General features: G+C 39.1%; 1 protein-coding gene across 4 annotated transcripts in view; it reads left to right on the plus strand.

Moving 5' to 3' along the window:
- The window catches only part of WAPL (WAPL cohesin release factor), a 134,700-nt gene that overhangs the window by 96,864 nt on the left and 19,524 nt on the right, over positions 1 to 18,312 (plus strand). For 3 of the 4 annotated variants that reach the window (XM_066554184.1, XM_066554185.1, XM_066554186.1), the window contains 4 exons: positions 10,728 to 10,823; positions 13,916 to 14,068; positions 14,305 to 14,441; positions 16,413 to 16,524. In XM_066554184.1, coding sequence (XP_066410281.1) covers positions 10,728 to 10,823; positions 13,916 to 14,068; positions 14,305 to 14,441; positions 16,413 to 16,524 — 498 coding nt within the window. The remainder of the gene's footprint in view (positions 1 to 10,727; positions 10,824 to 13,915; positions 14,069 to 14,304; positions 14,442 to 16,412; positions 16,525 to 18,312) is intronic. The other variant, XM_066554187.1, reaches the window with a different exon arrangement.

Below are 18,312 nucleotides of genomic sequence, written 5' to 3' on the forward strand. Positions count from 1 at the left end.
TTCCTGTGGTCTTATGCAAAATATGTCTCTAAATAGCAATCTGAAAAAAGCCAGCTTAAAAGTGTAAGATAAGGAGGGCTAGTCTGTCCCCAAACTTAACCTTTTGATCTATCAGCCCTAAAAATTAATGATTATACTTAGTGTTTTGTGTCAGTTCAGTGTTTGTGTTGTCCAGCATGTCACTAGGGACCACCAAGTCCTCTGAACACATTTTCTTGGATGGCCCCTCCGCTCTTAAACTCAGAATGTATAATGAGTGATCTGCAGCTCAGTGCTGATCCTAGTTCTGCCTGTGGCCATAGGAAGCCAACCTAGACATGGTGAATATGCATTACCATTGAATATTTCAAGGTAAGAATTTAGATAGAGTTGCAAATCATAGTTAAAAGGTATGGGAGCCTTTCAGCTTGAGGGGCCTGGGAGGGGGCAGACACTGTAATCTTTCTGTTACTGCTCTTCAGGGCTGCTGAGGCATGTAGGAGGACTTAAGGAGCTGCATGAAGGAGACAGAGGAGGTATAACAGGAAAAAAACCTCTGACTCTCTCAAGTTGGCACAACTGGAAGCAGACTCAGTCTTATGTTTTCTCAAAGTAGCATAAAATTTCAATTAGATGAGTGCTTTATCAGGATTTTTTCCCTATGCCTTAGAGTAGGTCAGTTTTAGAAACAAGTCCTTTGGAATTAGTTTCTTAGATGTTGATACCTTTTGCACTGGGTATATTTCATAAAGCTTCCATGCTACTATAGAATGCAATTTTAGCACATATAAAATACTGACATTTTCTTGAGAGTTGGAAATGTGTTTTTTATAATTGGTAAGATGAGGAACAAAGTACTCAGTGCATGGTCAGTCTACATTGGTGATTCATGGCTACTGATCAAGCTAAAAACTAACCTGAAGGCTAATTCTTTGCTTAATGACTTGTGACTCCAGTTAAAATGGGCATATTTCAATTACTCACTTTTGCAATGAAAATTTATTGTTTTTAAATTACTTGAAGCTAGCTTAATTTTTTTTCTTATTCTCTTACATTGCTATAGGAGAAATGTCTTTAAATTGCACTAAGTTGAAATCTTAGCCCTAGAAATCCTGTCTGGCTTGCAACTGTGTACACATTCCCACATGTACCCAGAGAATGGGGATGCATCAGTGGCTTTTTCTTTTCCTCTTGTTGTGCACATATTGGCTTGTACAGGAAGATGTATGGAAATACCTCTTTGCCACTAACTTGGTGTTCATGGTATTTCCTTTGGCCCATTCCAGTATTGGACCACAGAGTTTTCTGTTTGTGTTGGTTTTGGCTGGAATAATTAATTTTCTTCAGAGGAGCTCTTACAGGGCTGTTTTGGGTTTGTGCTGAGAACACTATTGGTAGTGCTAGGATGTTTTTGTTATTGCTGAGTAGCACTTAGAGCCAAGGCCTTTTTCTGCTCCTCATCCCACCCTGCCAGGCAGGAGGCTGGGGGTGCACAAGGAGGTTTGGAGGGGACAGCTGGTCACAGTGACCTAAGGGATATTTCATATCATATGACAATGTGCTCAGCAATATAAAAATCTGGAGGAGGAGGAAGGGGGGACACACCTTTGGAGTGATGGCCTTTGTCTTCCCAAGTTAGACCAGATGGAGCCCTGCTTTCCTGGGAATGGCTGAAAAACTGCATGCCCAAACGAAGTGATGGATTATTTTCTTGTTCTGTTTTGCTTGCATTCATGGCTTTTTCTTTCCCTGTGTAACTGTGTTTATTTCTTAGTGTTTTCTCACTTCTACCCTTTGGATTCGCCCCTATCCCACTGGGGTCAGTAAGCAAGGAGCTGGGTGGGGCTTAGTTGCCAGCTGGGATAAAATCACAGCAGTCCTTTTTGGCAGCTGACATGAGGCTCAGTGGGTTTGAGATAGTGACATGTTTGATTGGGATGTGCTAGATCAAGCTGATAGCTGTTAGTGCATTTTAGCTGTTAATTGACAGGTGTCTGCCTGCCATGGGGCCCACTTGCCTTACTGTGTGGCGTGGCATTTGGCTTTCACTGCTTGCTGTGCCTGGGAACATTTTGGTAACAGCACTTTTTTCAAGTACTGTTAAAGTTTAGTACACTAAAGTGGCATTGCTTGAAAGTTCCTCCACTAGTGTGAACTGCATTTGCCAGGAAAAGCTGAGATCTTCTTGGATTTACAAAAAAAAAAAACACAGTCCCAATCCCAACAAAGCCCCATCTACTGTAAGGACTGAAGGAGGCAAAAAATACTCACAGAAGCACATGGTTATGCTGCTTTTGTTCTCCCTTTGCTTGACCAGCTCCCTCCTCTTTCCCTGTGCCTTCAGTTTCCCAACGTTGTGTGTTACTATAAAAATTACTCACTAAAAAGGAAACATTTAACATAAATCTTAGTCCAGTTCACTGGGAAACAAAACTATTCTATCTACTCAGTTGAGAGGACCCAAGAGGAGAGATTAAGTCCTCTTAACCTGGTTAAGTCAACACTGCAACTGAGAAATGCTCACTAAACACAGCAGCATTAGCAGGATTCCGTGCAGCACTTTGATCAAGTGATGTTAGTGGGGTTAGTCATGACAGAAGTGTTGAATATGTGAATGAAGGCATTGCTGAATTCAGACATGGCTTAGCCAACAGACTGCTGCTGAACTTGTATCCAAGAGAAAAACTTAAGCCAGTCATAAGCCTGTAACTACTGCTTTTCATATTTTAGTCAAGTTTTAGGAATAACTTCTGTGACCAACAAAGTACAGAAATGTGTGCAAGATTTCCAAGTGTGGTCTTTGGACAGGTAAGTTGGAAGGACATGTTAAATCAATACTGTGTAAAGAGCACTTATTTCCAGTTACCAAGTGCTGAACCAGGAAGAAATATTCTTTTTTTCTGCTGTGTGATTTCAGTCTGATCTGCAACTAGTCCTTAGTTCATTATTGAAATGCATCTTTCTGATCCTATAGGCAGGTTTCTTTTCCATGAGGAGGTCAATTTCATAATGGAAAATAAAATACTCCTGTTACAAGGTTAGGCACTGTCAGAAACTGTCAATACCTGAAAAAAACCTTAGGTGTGAGCCTTTATTTCTGCTAGCATTTGTTGTAATACATATTTTAAGGGTATAAGAGATCTTTTACAGTTTTATGGGAGCTTTCTCCACTGGTTTCATGCTGACTGGAAGGAGCTATAAATACCAGATAGAAACAAATGCTGGGTCTAAGTAAACTAGAAGTTCAAAATGAAAAGCTTATACCTCGTCTTTGAAAGTATTTTGAAATTGGAGAAGTACGAACCCGTGCCCGCTCTGGGCTGGCTGCGTAATCTTAGGGCTAATGTGACAATGACGTGTGTGTGGGAGGGGACAGAAACTAGGCTGCACTGTGGTCTGTAGTTTTCCACTTAGCTTGTGTTGTACTGTGCAGCAGATGTTTATCAAAGGCATCCTGCGAGTAACGTTTCTTTTTGCTGGCCTGCAAACGAATCAGCATTTCCCCAAATCAGATTTTTAAAGATTTTTCTTTGTTCTTTCTTTTTTAAGTTTTAGAGTATGTGAATGTTAGTCTGTCTTAAGTGCACAAACCTATGTGATTTCGCTTAATTACTTTTCCATAGCTTATTTCAAATAAATAGTTCTGAAAAAGCAGCAGAGGAATCATAATTCAAAAGTTTTGCTATCTATCATAGCCCTTTCTATACATATGATGGTAGGATCAGAGTAGACTGGCCAGGGCTTATTTTAAAAAGAACTGCTTGTCTTCATCTTGCATAACCTTTAGTTAAAGTGTGTCCTACCCTAAGGATGAACACTTGTAATAAAGCATTTTTTTTCAGTGATAATAAGTTGCTGGCAACTATGCACATTGAGCTGGTCTTTGCCTCTTAATTGAGCAAGTTGAAATTGCTTGTATTTAAGAGGAAAGATTATTAGTTGGCATAAGCTTTTTTGACTACACTGAGGAGTCAAGCTGAATTTGGGCAATTTAAATATTCTGTGACCTCTTACTCAGTGCTAGGCCCAGTCTGTCTGTCAGCAGGCTGACCAACAGTGCTGGGCAGAGCTGACAACCTGGGACTGCCTGTTGCTGCTTCTGCAGTGCATTCCTTTCATTTGCTGGTTGGTGCTTCTGGCAGATTGGCTCCCCAGTCCTGAACTGAAGTGTTTTTTGTGGGGATTTTTTTGTCCAAATACATGTTGTTGGAATGATAAACAAGAGATGAGCTTTTGTAAAGTGCCAGCCAGTTATAATCAGCTTGTCTATTGTAAGGAATTTTGATATATTGCTGGAATAAAAATAAATTTTAAAAATATTATAAAAGGTGAGAATAAATCTGTTCAATAGCTGATTTGTTAGAAACCAAAACCTCATATTGACACTATTATTTCACGTAACAGTTGCAAAACCAAATTCTTCTGTAAGCATATTTATTTAATACTGGCTTCCAAGTGCTTACCATTTAGGGACTTTTTAATTAGTATTAATGTAAATGGACCAAAACCAATTCTTAATGTGTAAGCTAGTAAGCAGGATACTAGTCAGGACTGGCAGGTTTTTAGATTAGTCACCTAAATTGAATAGTGAGGCAGCTGCTGTAATTTTACTGAATTGAGTTGGGATTTAGCACCTCAAAGCCATCTTGGACTGAAAGCAAATGTCAGGATTTAGTCTCCTCACTTGAAGATAATCATTTGATGCTGATAAAAATTTTCTTCTCACTCCTTCATATTAAACCATGGTGAAGAGGGTGTTCTGGTAGATGCTAAGCTGGGATCCTTCCACCTGGTACAAGTTCTTCCTCAAGCGTTCTCCATACGCAGCTGCTGCGTAGAACTGTGGGAGCAGCATTTTTGGAAATGCCTCTTTTCTAGCTGGTGTCATCAGAAATATTAGCAGCTTTGTCTGAGAAGGGTAGACATGCAAAGTGAACATAACATGCTAAGTCCTCATAGAGGCGAGAGGAACAAATGAAAAATAAGCATGGAAATCCTTCTCCCCCTGTGCATACTTAGGCTTTTCAGGAAGTAGAAAAATCAAGTTGAATGGAAAATGTTTAATGTCACGGTGGAAACGTGGCATTTTATCCTTCCAGTTCCTACTGGTATTAGCTCTAAGGCTAGAAGCAAAGATTGATTAAAGTACTTTTCAAACTAGATTCTCTCTTGCATCCTCATATTCCCTGCAAAAAACCACACACATCAGTTTTGTAGTTCCACTAATTAACTTAATGTTTTAGTAAATTGGCAGTGCAAGATAGCTGTGTCGGATAAATGTTACATTGCACAAGATCTCCTGTAGGAAGTTCTAAAATGGGAAAAGTTCTCAAAGGATTTAAGATGCACCAGTTTCATTTGCTAGTGGGAGCTTGATTTATATGCAGATGAATATGCAAAACTATCTTCACAGCTCCTGTGTACTGTATGAGCATGGCTAGTTCACTCAGCTCTGTCTGAGACTTGATGTGCATCCAATAATTGCACCATGAGATGCAAGCACGTCCTGAGGGGACAGTCAGTGGTGTTGAGGGCCCAGTGTCCTTGTTAGACCCATTTCAAAGCTTTTATTTGAATTGGCTTTGTTTTGAGCTGATGTAGGCAGTGCCTGGTATCAGGTGGCATGAGGTGGGTGCTCTCTGGGGGTGCAGCTGATGTCTGATGGCATTGGGAAGTAGTCAGGTCAGCATCCTCAGGCTCAGTGATGCAAACCCCAGAGCTGGAACTGAGCACATCTGTGAGATTCATTTGAGCAGCATTTTTTACTGATCCAAATGGAAATGTTTTTGGGGGTGTATGCACACCTCTGGAACTTCATTGCAGTCACTATTTTGTAAGGCTTTCCTCTTGGTAGATTGATACACTTTGGGTAGATTAGGATTTACAGGAGGAGGGGAGGGGGATGTGTGTCTCTGTTGGCCTGCTTCTTTGTGCCTTTCACAACCAAGAGAGCAGGAGAATTGTGTGAGCAGTTTGTGCTGGGAAGTGCTCGTGCCAGGGTGTTCCTTGAACTGTAGGTTTTTCTTTTCTCTTGAGCAAAGCGTTTTATTTCCCGTATTGTGGTGATACATCTAAACTATTGTACCCTGTCCCTTTTAATTAGACTTATTGAAGGTTTCAGGCCAAAATAGTGACCATAATCATATGGCTTCTGCTTCTGAGCTGACCTTTGAATATGCTCAGCATAAGCAGCATACAGAACATCATTGGCTACTTCTGTTAATGAATCTCATTTATTAGATTGTCCTGTTTCTTAAGTTCTGTTTTCATCCTTCACTTGGGTGTCAGAGCCATCATCTTGCTGTGCCCTGTGGGCCTCCTCCTTAGCTTTAAGGAAGAAAAAGGATTTTGCAGATCTTCAGAAGTTTGATGCAAAAAAAGCTTCAGTGACATTTTTCCCTTGCTCCTTGTGTTGTCTTAAACTTTGCCTAACAGCTTGTAGTTGTCTGGCTACATGTGTGCATAATGTGTTTTGTGTTTAAATGGAGTAACACCTCACAATTAAGTTATCCATGGCAGTGGTTTTTTGGCACTAATCTGCTACTTTGATCCAAGTAATGGAGATGATCCAAGTAATGGAGATGCAGTTCAGATTTTGAACACTACAAAATCAGCTTGGTGCGGGTTTTAAACTGCTGCTGGAAACTGTTGTCTTCTCTGAAGTCCAAATTAACTTTTTTTTTTTCTGTTCTCTAACATGGCTCAGCTTGTGCTGAAGTGATATTCCATCTTCCTGTTTTGAGGTGTGATTTCTTTTTTATTGCTGAGTGATGTTCATTCCTTTCCCTTTTCAAAAGATACAGTCCATTATGAATATTTCTGTGCTGCATAACATGCTTGTTACCTTTTCCTGTTCAAAGTGACACATGCAGGACAGGATAGTACTCTTAAAGATGATGAATACTGAGTAGTAACTCATATATTTTGCTTATTGGGGTTGTTTTTGGAACTTGTAGTTTTGACAAGCATCTGGCATACAGTGTTACTGAATGCATTTCAGATATAAATAATTCATTTATCAGGATATCTGCTGAAAATGTTCTTGAGGTTTTTTTTTGCCATTGTCTTCTACCTTGGAAAGCGTTCTTGACTGCAAATAGATGCTCTTCCTTGGTTTGCTAGTATTTTCTGTGTGACTCATGTCCCTGGCTCTTTTTTTCTGCAATTCTGACATCTGTGAATGGCAGACAGTGCTGCATCAGTGTGTGCATAGTGCCAGCTCTTGAAAATTTCAGCTTTGAGGCTTTCAGGAATGGGAGGTTAAGCATGACCCATAGATAATGCCATTTGGAGGTGTTCTTATAAAAGAGACAGCTCGGTGCATTTTGTAAAATCCTTGGCATTAGTCCTGGTTTTGTATCTGCACTCACCCCCCAGAACCACATGCAGAGTCCCACAGTACCATATGCCTTATGCCCACCCTGGAATATTTGCAGTCTTTCAGACATGTGTCTCTGTGTGAGCAGCTGTCAGTTCTAGATGTACGGAAAAAGGAAACTCTGCTATTCAGCAGAAGCTCTTAGAGCTGATTAATATTGCAGAACTTATTTGCCTTAAGAACACAGAATTCAAAGGAATGATGTACTTCCATTTGCATCTATTCCAAGTTAGTTTGGAGAGAAGGAATTATTAAAGAAAAGTCTGTGTTATTTGAATAATTGCAAGGTTTTCTTGTCTTTAAGGGAAAGTTTCTTAAATTATTGCTGCTTAAATATCAGTGTTGCTTGTTCAGGGAAGCTTGTTATCACTAGCATTTGAGTTACCTTTTAAAAAAACACCCCAAAACCAAACAAACCAAACTCTTTGCTTTTGTGATCAAGCCCTTCTGAAAAGTCTTTCTTCACTAGCATTCATTTGATCTTTGATACTTTTCCTGGCTTCAGTTCTGTCACAGCAATCCAAAACATGTCCACACAGTGCTCGCTGCTTGATCCGTATTGGTGCAGTTTCTTTGCACTTGATCTGGAAATTGATCCTAACTCTATGCTGCAAGGGAAAATGGGAAGGTTGCTTTAAGAGGTTTAGTTGGAAAGGAGGGATGTATTTGCTATGTTGAAGTCCAGCTGAGTTTTAAGAGAGGCTCCAAAGTCTCTGCCCAATGTGCTAGAGCTGATTAGAACATATGTCTTTGGAAAGTGGTGTTGGATTTTTGCAGGTGGACCAGCTGCCTGCAGGCAGTGTGAGAGTGACCAGACAGCAAGTGGCAGGGTGTCTAAGGAAATACTGCTGGGAAGGTATGGAATCACAGGCCAATCACTTGTTGAGATCTTTTCTGATTTGAAGTGGAAGATCCTACAAGGAATGGTCACCAAAACTAACCTTCCGTAGGTGTTTGAGATTTTAAGGGTTACTAATTCCAGCTGCACTTCAGGCAGTGTTACAAGAGAGCTATTAAATGCAGATGTCCTCGTTTCTTAGAACAAGCATTTATTGGTGGCATTGCTTGTTTTCTTATGTAAAATGTAGCCTTTTTCCTCTATTGCACTAGTAATGGTTAAGTTGTAAACTGCCGTGTCACAAAACACTTTGGGATGCCCTGGCTTTTGATTTAGTACGGAATTAAGGGAGATGGGAGAAGAAAAGCCCATTTTTGACTGTTAAACAAAAAGCATACCATCTTTGGAAGCCTGTGAGCCCTGGGTATTTAGAAGGAATTTGCTTTTATCTGTTTGCCCTGCTGAACCCTTTCCTACGCATCAGCTGTTGCTCTCTGCTGAGGAAGACACACTAATGCTGTGTGGCCCTTCTGGTTGCACTGCCACAGCTGCTTGTGTACTTTGTTGTAACTCCCAAGCACTGAATGTGCTTCCTGTGGGCTGGGCCTCCTTGCCCTGTGTGTGTGTGCACAGCAGAGGTGCTGGATTTGGAAAAGCCAAGGAGACTGTGGGTGCTTCTGTGGTGTGGTCAGCAAGGGACCGGCCCAGCTGCTGCCTTGCCAGGACAGGCTCAAACCCAGCCTGGCTCTGCTCACCATGTGCCTGCCAGAGGCTGTGTTTGGCTCCTGGTGGAGCACAAGGCCTGAAGGAAAAGGAGCACACAGGTGAGGCACAGGCAGAGAATTTCACCCCAAACCAGTCTGATTCTATAAAATGCTGTACCATGTGTGTTACTTAGCAGAGTGTGTTACTTTGAATTATCCTCTCTTGCCAGTCTTAAATTTGCACTAAAATGAAGAGTGAAGTGATTGTGAGCAATTCAAGAAACAGGAACACTCAGTGGTTCTCTTCCATTGCAGATATTTGTGAAACTTGCATCTTTCTTGATTTAAAAAAAAAAAAAAATCAAAATCTTTGTTTGTATATTGCCCTTTGTTCATTGCAGACCCTGAGTCAGATTCCGGGTCAATATTTGCTGCTTGGAAAGGTATAGGAGAAAAGAGAATTAACATCTGGACCATTTTCTAACCTTTTTTTCAAATAGGGATCCAAATGACACTTTATTCCTATTTGTGGGCCCAGATGTCCTCTTGTAACTGCAGTATCCTGAACATGAAACTGGTTTCTCAGTTAAAATTTTTGAGCTGAACCAGATACTGTCTGAAAGAGCTTCCTTGCAAAACTGATAAAACTTAAGATAATAACCACTGTATAGATGTTGATGAATGGTACATGAGCACTGCTTTAGGAACATCATATAACAACCCAAGTTTCTCGTGACCACACAAAAGCGCACTCAAGGGGGGAAGGAGGCTTTTCTCTTGTCTGGAGATGGAATAGTTTAGTGCTTTGGGGCTCTGAAAACCTGTAGCTGAGGCTTTGATCCTGCTAATATTCCTTGATATTTTGTTCAGTAGGGCTTTGCCTTGTGAAGAATGGAAGGATACAGCACAGTAGGGTTTTGCTCTGCAGTAATACAGAAACCCTTGACTTAGGGAATTGCCTTTCTAGCTTTTGGCATGCTAAAACCTTGTTGCACTGTGTGGAGCGGTGCTCAGTCCCTGGCTGCTCCTAAGGCTTGCCACATGTAGCCCCTCTGGGCTTGAACTGTATTTTGGTTAAATAGTTAATACATCATATTTTGACAGAAAATGCTTATTTGAAATTCTTTTTTTCACATTTGAAATGCTGTGTAACTGCTGTGAGGAAGCAGGTACTTACTCAGTTTACTTGGTGCATGGCATGGTGGGAAATGGTGAAAATTGTAATGCTGTATTAGTCTAGAACAATATTGTGCAAGTAGGTTGGTAAATGTGAAAGCTAGAAATAGAATTCTGTCTTTGCTTCCTCTAAAGAGTATGTTATGTTTCCCAAAAATTCAAGGACAGTAAATTTTGATGCATTTTGATTTGCCTTGACACATTTTTGAGCAAGACTAAAAAAAGACTTCTTAATTTATTAATATAGATAAAGGCATTTTGTTTGAGTGTTTATCTTCCTCCTAGCATCAAAGTCTATATGAGTTCTGCGTTTTTGTTTCTAAACCAGTCATATTTCTACTGTCGTGGTGTTTGCTAACATGTTTTTTTCCCTGAGCTGTCAGTCTTTGTCTATAGGAAGGCTGCACATATCATACATATCATGTCTTTTGCCATTTGAGTGGGTCCATATGTCTTTTAAGGCCATCAGAGGCTTCAAAGTCCCTCTGATTTTCCAGTATATGTGATATTGAGAACTTGTGCTGCTGGGAATTCAGCAGGGAAAATAAAGCTTGTTTTCTTTGTTTGGCTACAGTATTGCTACAGTAATTTTGAAGTGTATAGTGACTACTGGTAATTTACTTAAGAAATAACTTGTATTTTTATCTTTTAGTCTCCCACAAAAGCAGTGTATAATGCTAGACACTGGAACCAGCCAGAATCAGAGGCTCTGCCAGCACCACCAGCTTTGAAAACTCCCAGTGTCCCAGTAAGTAGACTGTTGGTTTTTTTCTCCTTTCCAGATTCACTGATTTTTTTTTTACTTTTTTTTTTTTTTTCTTTAAACCCAAGTTCTTGCTATCTGGTAATGTCACAGTAATTCAGAATGAGGTCCACTTTGTGATGTGAGCCATTGGAATTTGATAGAAAGGAAATGGTTAGTGGAAGTACTGTAGAATAGGATCTTTCATATAGCTTCAATATAGTTACAAAAAAATACTTCAAGTTATGTTCCCCAATGCTGAAGTTGAACTTTCTAACAATGGACTCCATTCTGTTTTCTGAGAGAACTCCCAGGATTAATTTACTTATGAACACAGAAGTCAGCAAATTGCTGATGAAAAAGAAAAAACTTAAGAAGAGCCTTGTCATTTATCTTTCCTTTCTAATGGAGTAGTGCTGATGGCTGTCTTGAGTCTTTAGATACTATGAAACAAACACCATTTTCTGTGTACAGTCAGAAATGCTAATACCAACATTTTGGAAATCAAAAATACACCGGGGGTGAAAACAGCTCTTGAAGTTGTTTGTCCAAAAGTAAGTGGTTGTTTTGAGACTCAAAGTAATTGTTTTTCAACTCATTTGAGACTCTGAGAATCCAGGGTCTTCAGCTTATATTGCAGAAATTGTTACTGATTATTCTAAGAGAGCACTGTACATTGTCAATAAATGTAATTTCATTTGGTGCCTTGCTGATAGTACTGGCCTGAGAACAGAAAATAAGAAAGTAGATATTTTTGCAATGATAGGTCTTCAGCTTTTGTTGTTGTCATAAGTTTGTAGTTGTTTATTTTTTGTTTCTTTCTTTCTTTTGATTTTGTTTATTTGTTGGTTTGGGTTTTTTTGTTTGGTTGGTTTTTGTTTTGTTTTGGTTTTTTTCTTCTTTTTTTTTTTTATTTCTACCCCTGTTTCTGGTGTTCCGGTACTTCTTCCTCTTTGATTTGTGGTTGTTTCTGGTTGCCTCCTCACAGTATTCTGAACAGCCTTCTTTGGATTGTTAACTGCACTGCCTGGAAAATGCAGATAACTGAGTTGAAAACAGCCATTTCCACTAGAATCTGAGGAGAGAGCAGAAATTTCAGCCCTGGGTTTTTACTAAACCCCTTTCTCAATTTAAATTATGTACCTTTGAAGTGAAGGATTTGTTGCTTGCTGAATCTCTTGGTGCTGTTTTTTGTGAAGTCCTCTGCTAGCTGACTTAAAGGCAGATTTTGTGTGAGTCTTGTCAGACAGACTTTGGACATGGCTTTTTCAAGCTAGGGAAATGTCTGTTGCATTCATTCAGACAGTCACTTTTGTCTTCTGTCAGACTTCCACTTTGTATCTGGAACCGTCAGAATATTAATTCAGGAATGTGGTAGAGGTTTGGCTGAACAAACCACTGAGGGGAATTTCTATGTGCTGCTCATGTTATGATGTACATCTGAAGTTACTGCAGACATGGTTTTTAACCGCGATTTACATGTGTGTAATACTTCAAAGTGATAAGGTAAATGAGCCTTGAGCCAAATGTTCAGTGGTAGTTCCTGCACGTATGATCCTGCCTCTTTAATTTCTGTAGAAATTTCTCACCTGAAGGTTGGGAGAAGTCTGTCTCAGGTTTATGGTGAGAAACTCCCAGCATGCAAACTGCTGATGCCAAGTACTCTCTTAGGGCCTCTCCAAGTGCCCTTGGAGTTTGCTTTGAAGGGGCAGCCATTAACCAAGACTTGGATGAGATCCTTCAGTGGCTCTCCTGTTTTCACAGACTGATAAGATCAGTGCTCCAGTATGTGCTCTAAACCGGTTTTTCAGGGTGGTTTATTTACCATTTTGCCACTGGTGCCTAAGTGAGTGAATACTGAAATGCCACCCTGATAGAGGAAGAATGTAAAGAATACTTCAGTAATATAGCAACTTCTTTTGGCTTTTATTTTAATTTTGTCTGTCAATGTACAGTGCACCAGAGAGCTTTCTCTCCAGCTCTCCCCTGGAGTAACAGCTCATGCATCTTCTATGCCTGCATGTTAATTCTATTTTTTCAGCCACACGTTTAAACTATTCTCATTTTTCTGTGTAAGGAAGCTAAGTACATGATGTTACTGAGAGATTGAGGGTGAGTAAATGCCCATTGGAATTGGCACTTGTACATTTAGAATTTGGCATTTGGAGGTCTTTTTCCATATGCCTTGTTTGCTGTAGTTTGTCTTCGTATTAGATTTTGTGCCAAAGAAGTAATCTGAAGATAAGCTGCGCTTCAGCTTGTAAGTAGTCTCAAACTAATACAGCCAAGATATTGAGGAGAAACCTGTAGTACCTGCTGGAGTTGTCTGGAAACCTGTCAGTAGTTATTCTAGACCTAACATCAAGTTCTCTCCTCCCTGTAGAACAGGTTCTGCTGTATTTTATGCCATGATATGCTCCTAAAATATTTAACAGCACAAATAAGAGAATACTGAGAGTGTGCTCCACCTGGTTTGAGGCCTCTCAAGGCTCTGTGTGGCTGTTGTTGTGCTGCTACACAGTGGGTATTGGTAGCTCCTGCTCCAGGCCAGGTGGAGTTTGCAGTGTGAGGCTGGAGGGTTGGACAGCAGTGCAGTGTCCTCTGGCAGGCAGGGCCAGAGCAGCTGGCACAGAGCTCTGCAGGCCAGGCTGGGCTGGCTCAGGGCTCTGCTCCCATCCAGAGCCAGCTGCTTCCTCGGGGCTTCATAGTGCAACCAGCCTGGGCATTCCAGTGCACAGGGGTGAGAGACTTCAAAGAGCAGCAAATAAACACTGAATTTCCTTGGTTTACTTACCCTGAAGCTTAAGGAACCAATATAAAGGGCATTTTATTCTTCCACTGGTTTTAGTTTCAGAATTCCACTGGAGCTTTCCTGATACTTGGAAATGTTTTTGGTTTTTTTTGGGTTTTTTTTTGTATTTAAGAGTAGACACATTGTCACACAGCTTAGGTACGTACATCTTGGTAGTGCAAGGCAAGGACTAAATAGTCCCAAAATGTGAGTTTGACAATTGCACACCTGTACTGTTTCCTGATGTATTTAGTGTATGTTTTCATGCTCAAAACATCTGCCCATTTTAGCACTTTCTTATTAATAGGTAAGGCTATCTTCAAAGGAGGCAATTCATAAAGATGATGGAGTTTTTAAGGCTCCTGCACCACCTCCCAAAGTGATAAAAACTGTGACAATACCTACTCAGCCCTATCAAGAGATAGTAACTGCATTGAAATGTAGGAAAGAAGACAAAGAAGTAAGTATTCTTAACAAATTTTTAAGATAAAGAATTACTAGTAATCCTAACTACTGAAGGAACAGTGTCAAAACACAACTTGGCTTTCCTATTAAAAATGATATTTTGAATGGCCTTTATTAACATCTTAATGTTTCCTTGCACTTAAAACTGAATAGATTTTTAAACTGTACTTGTTAAGATTATTATCAATCCCAAGAGCAACTTACCTAGGTCAAAATATTTGTCTTTTCCAGTTATACACTGTTGTTCAGCATGTAAAGCACTTCAATGATGTAGTGGAATTTGGTGAAAATCAAGAGTTCACAGATGATATTGAGTACTTGCTAAGTGGATTGAAGAGCAATCAGCCCCTAAACACACGTTGCCTTAGGTAAGACATCTAATACAAAACATGGAACCTGTATTTGAAAGAGATACTGAATTAAATATGCACCAGAGAAGTGATCATGCTTTAAAATGTCATGGACATTTACCTGGCACTTCTGCCATGAAGAGTAAAATTTGAACATAATAATTAAGATTGTATATTTTGAATAATCATAAACAGTATGGCTGTGAAGATGAAATGGTAAATTGTGCAGTAAGAGACATCTTTGACACACTTGTTTATCCTTGCTGTAAATTAAAAAAATACCTTCTGATAACTTGTTCATGTAGTACATCTTGTGTGTGATGTCTGTTCTGTTTTTAATGCAAATTCAGTTCTAAAATAAAATCCCTAAGACTGCAGAGTTTGATGAAAATCTAGAACTGCGGTAGTAGTGAGATGCTGTTCAACTTCAGCTGTCTGTTCTTTATCTTCTATTGAGAAATAACATCACTGACACCCACTAAAAGGACTGAGGCCTCAACATTAATTGGGAGGTTCCTTAACTGGTCTTGGACTACTCTTCATATTCAAATTACACATTATTGTGAAGTTGGCATCAAAAATGTTAACCTTACTTTGAAAAAGTTTGTGGCTTTATACCGGTGTCAATTGCCTGGACATGAAAGTAATTGTAATAATGTTAAATAAAATAACCATGCAATAATATTTTTATATACCTAAATTTTCCTTTCTCTTCAGTTAAACTAAAATAGTAGAGAAAGAAAAGCTTGAATTCATAGAGAGAGGTGATGGCAGTGCTTTGTGATTTGACTGTGGCTGAGAAGAAGCTTTCTATGCCTCTAAGAGAGCTACTTTAAAATTTATTTGTTCCTCAGAAATTAGCAATTAATATTGTTGCTGGATATAAGAATGAGCACTCTATCACCAGTTTGTTTAAACACTATGATAAGAATAAATTAATACTATAATGACAGTTTAGGAATAGTTTTCATACGAGTGCTCCTTATCTGCTCATGTGGCAAAATTAATTAGATTTTTAACTAATTCTTCACAAATTTATATAATGGAATGTAACTTACATAAGCACAACAAAAAAATCTTTTCTTTCAGTTAACACATTAAAAGAAAAGTGTTTTTGCAAAGGAAATCAATGTGTAAGGATAGGAGTAGACCTAAAAGACTCAAACAGGTTGGTAAGCTCTAACTGGTGCTGTTGTGGTTGGAGGCAGAAAGACCCCTTGTTCTTTTAAACACCTTACTGTGTGAATTTCTTAGAGGCAGGTTCCTCAGTAGTCATGGAAGACTTGATTGCAGAATCACTCCCACAATAGTGCACATTTAAAAGCAATGTATTTTTAGCAGTTGTTATGTTGCAATGTGCTAGAAATGGCAGGCAGCTTACTGAGAAAGCTTGGGGAAAAATGCCATTTTTAAAAAAACTGTTAAGCTGGTCAGTGATTGATTCATTTGTCAGATCTTTTCTGGAATCTATAGTGTTTCCATCAATTATAAATGCAGCAATAAATATAAAAAGAAGTTTTATGGAGGCATAAGTGAGACTAGTCAGTTAATTAGATAAGCATTAGATAGCCATGGAAGCTCACATTTACCATTTCTCATAATGTCTTGGTCCATAATGAGCTCTCCCATGTCTCTAAATCAGAGCTTCATGCTTAAATCCATGGCATTTTACTTTCAATTAAACTATTGGAAATTTTCAGCTTTTTTTTTTAAGAAGCAAATTAAGGCTGCCCTTTAAAATCCTGATATTAGCCAAGCTTAATCTAAAGCAGACATAGTTTGGTGCTGATAAGCAACTTGAATAAAACACTGCTCACCAGTCACTGTTCACCAATTGCAAACCTGCCTTAGACAAATTCTAGAAGAAACATTCCAACCGTTTGCCAAGGTCTGAGGCACGTGGTCAGTCTTGTGTTGAAGACTTGTTTATCTGCTGTTCTTGTTAAGTGTGTTCATTTCAGTGGTTCTAACCCAGTGAATTCTCTGCAGTGTAATCAGCTTGGCGACCAAGTGTGCCATGCCCAGCTTCCGAATGCATCTGAGGGCACACGGGATGGTAGCCATGGTGTTCAAAACACTGGATGATTCCCAGCACCATCAGGTATGGATCCATTGTGCATTTCATTGAAGTTGGGTGACACCTGTTCTGCTGGCTGGGGATTTTGTTCAAGGTCAAGCATCCAGTATATTGTGTACATATGTATATATATTTATAGATACAGTATAGTCTGTCTAATGGTGCCTCTGGGATCAGTGGCTCCATTTTAGGGAGGACTCATTAGTGGCATAAAAAATTAGAGCACCTGTGTTCACTGACAAATTCCTTATTCCACTGTTCATGTGCTTCTGGGTTTGGAAATTCTTCTTTTTAAAAAATAGTGATTTTGTAAAAATGGACTGTTCTTTGGATTGCTATTTTACTTATTCTCTTAAGCTTTTACAGAGTTTACTGTCGTATTTTAAATTCTTTCAAATACATTTGAAAGGAATCCTTCCTCCTTATATTTAGAGGTGGCTCTTAGTGCTCATCTCCAGACTTGCTTGTATGAGAGTTGCTGCCTCTTCTGTAGCTGTTGTAGGGATTTTTTCATGTCTTGTGCTTGTCTCCTTGAGCACTGCTGTAATTGCAGTTTTAGGATTCCCTGAGCATATATAATGTTCTGTTGGATTCTAGGAAAGGTGAGTTTCATCTATTTATGGTAACATGACCTGAGAGTTAAACTGAAGCAGTTTGGTTTTCCTTCTTATCGATGTTCCCTCTGTGGGGTATCCCTTGAGATATTTTTACAAAAGCTGGAAAGATGAGATTTTACTTGAAATGGGTAGTAGCTATGTATATCAGTCAGGTTTATAATTTTCTGTAATAGCTCTAAGAAGAATGGCATACAATGCAGAATGCAGCTTTGCACCCCCAGAAATAGACATTTCAGAGATGGTATTTGACATCTTACTGTGGGTGGGGGGAAAAAAGCTGTAGTTTAAGTAACTGTTTTAGAATAATAGCTTATTTTCCATCTCCCTCAAAAATTAGCAATGGCTAATTGTGAAACATAGGCACCAGGTTCAATGAGTTCATTATTTTGTGAGCTGTCAAAACAGTGCCAAGTGATACTAGAAATAAATGAAGTACAGTCACTCTATTTAGGACAGTTGCCACCACTGAGTTGCAGGAGATCAGCAGAGGACAGCTACAGTTCCCTGGAAAATGTACAAGCTTGCTTGGGTATTTTTGGCTGTCTTTTAACAGTTACCATTATTCCTTCATTTTCAAAAGAACTAGCACATGCAGTTGAAAAGGAAATTGCATGCTATTATTAGTCTGCAGTAACAAAAAACATTGATTATATTCACTATTTTCAGTAGATTTGATGAAATGCTCCCTTTTGTCAAAGAAAAAAAATTGATAGTTAATGTTTGAATATCGTTACAGTACATTCTTGGTACAGGTTTTACAGTATTGTGAAATTCCTGATACATCAAACTACTCTTGATAAATGGTAATGGCTATGCCCTAACTACTGACAGTATGTGCTTCAACACTAACATCTCTGGATATGTCTGTTCACTGTCTGTCTATACTACCCTTTCATTCACTAATTATTTCACTGATACTTTTCTTTTTTTCCAAATGAATAGAAATTTTTCCAATAAATCTCAGTTCAAAGTAACTGAAAAACAATAAATCACACTCAGCTTTGCATGCATGGCTCAAATCCCTGTAAGATAAATAAGAACTGAGCTAAAAATGCACAGTTATTTGGTTAATATTTTCTTAAAGTATTTTGAAGATGGGAAAACTGCCACAATGATGCTGTTAATGGAAACAAATCTGAACTTCTACTGCATTCATTGTTCTAATGCAATAGAATAGACTGAGTATACAGGGGAC

This window comes from Molothrus aeneus, chromosome 8 (assembly GCF_037042795.1).
Source record: "Molothrus aeneus isolate 106 chromosome 8, BPBGC_Maene_1.0, whole genome shotgun sequence".
Taxonomy (NCBI): Eukaryota; Metazoa; Chordata; class Aves; order Passeriformes; family Icteridae; genus Molothrus; species Molothrus aeneus.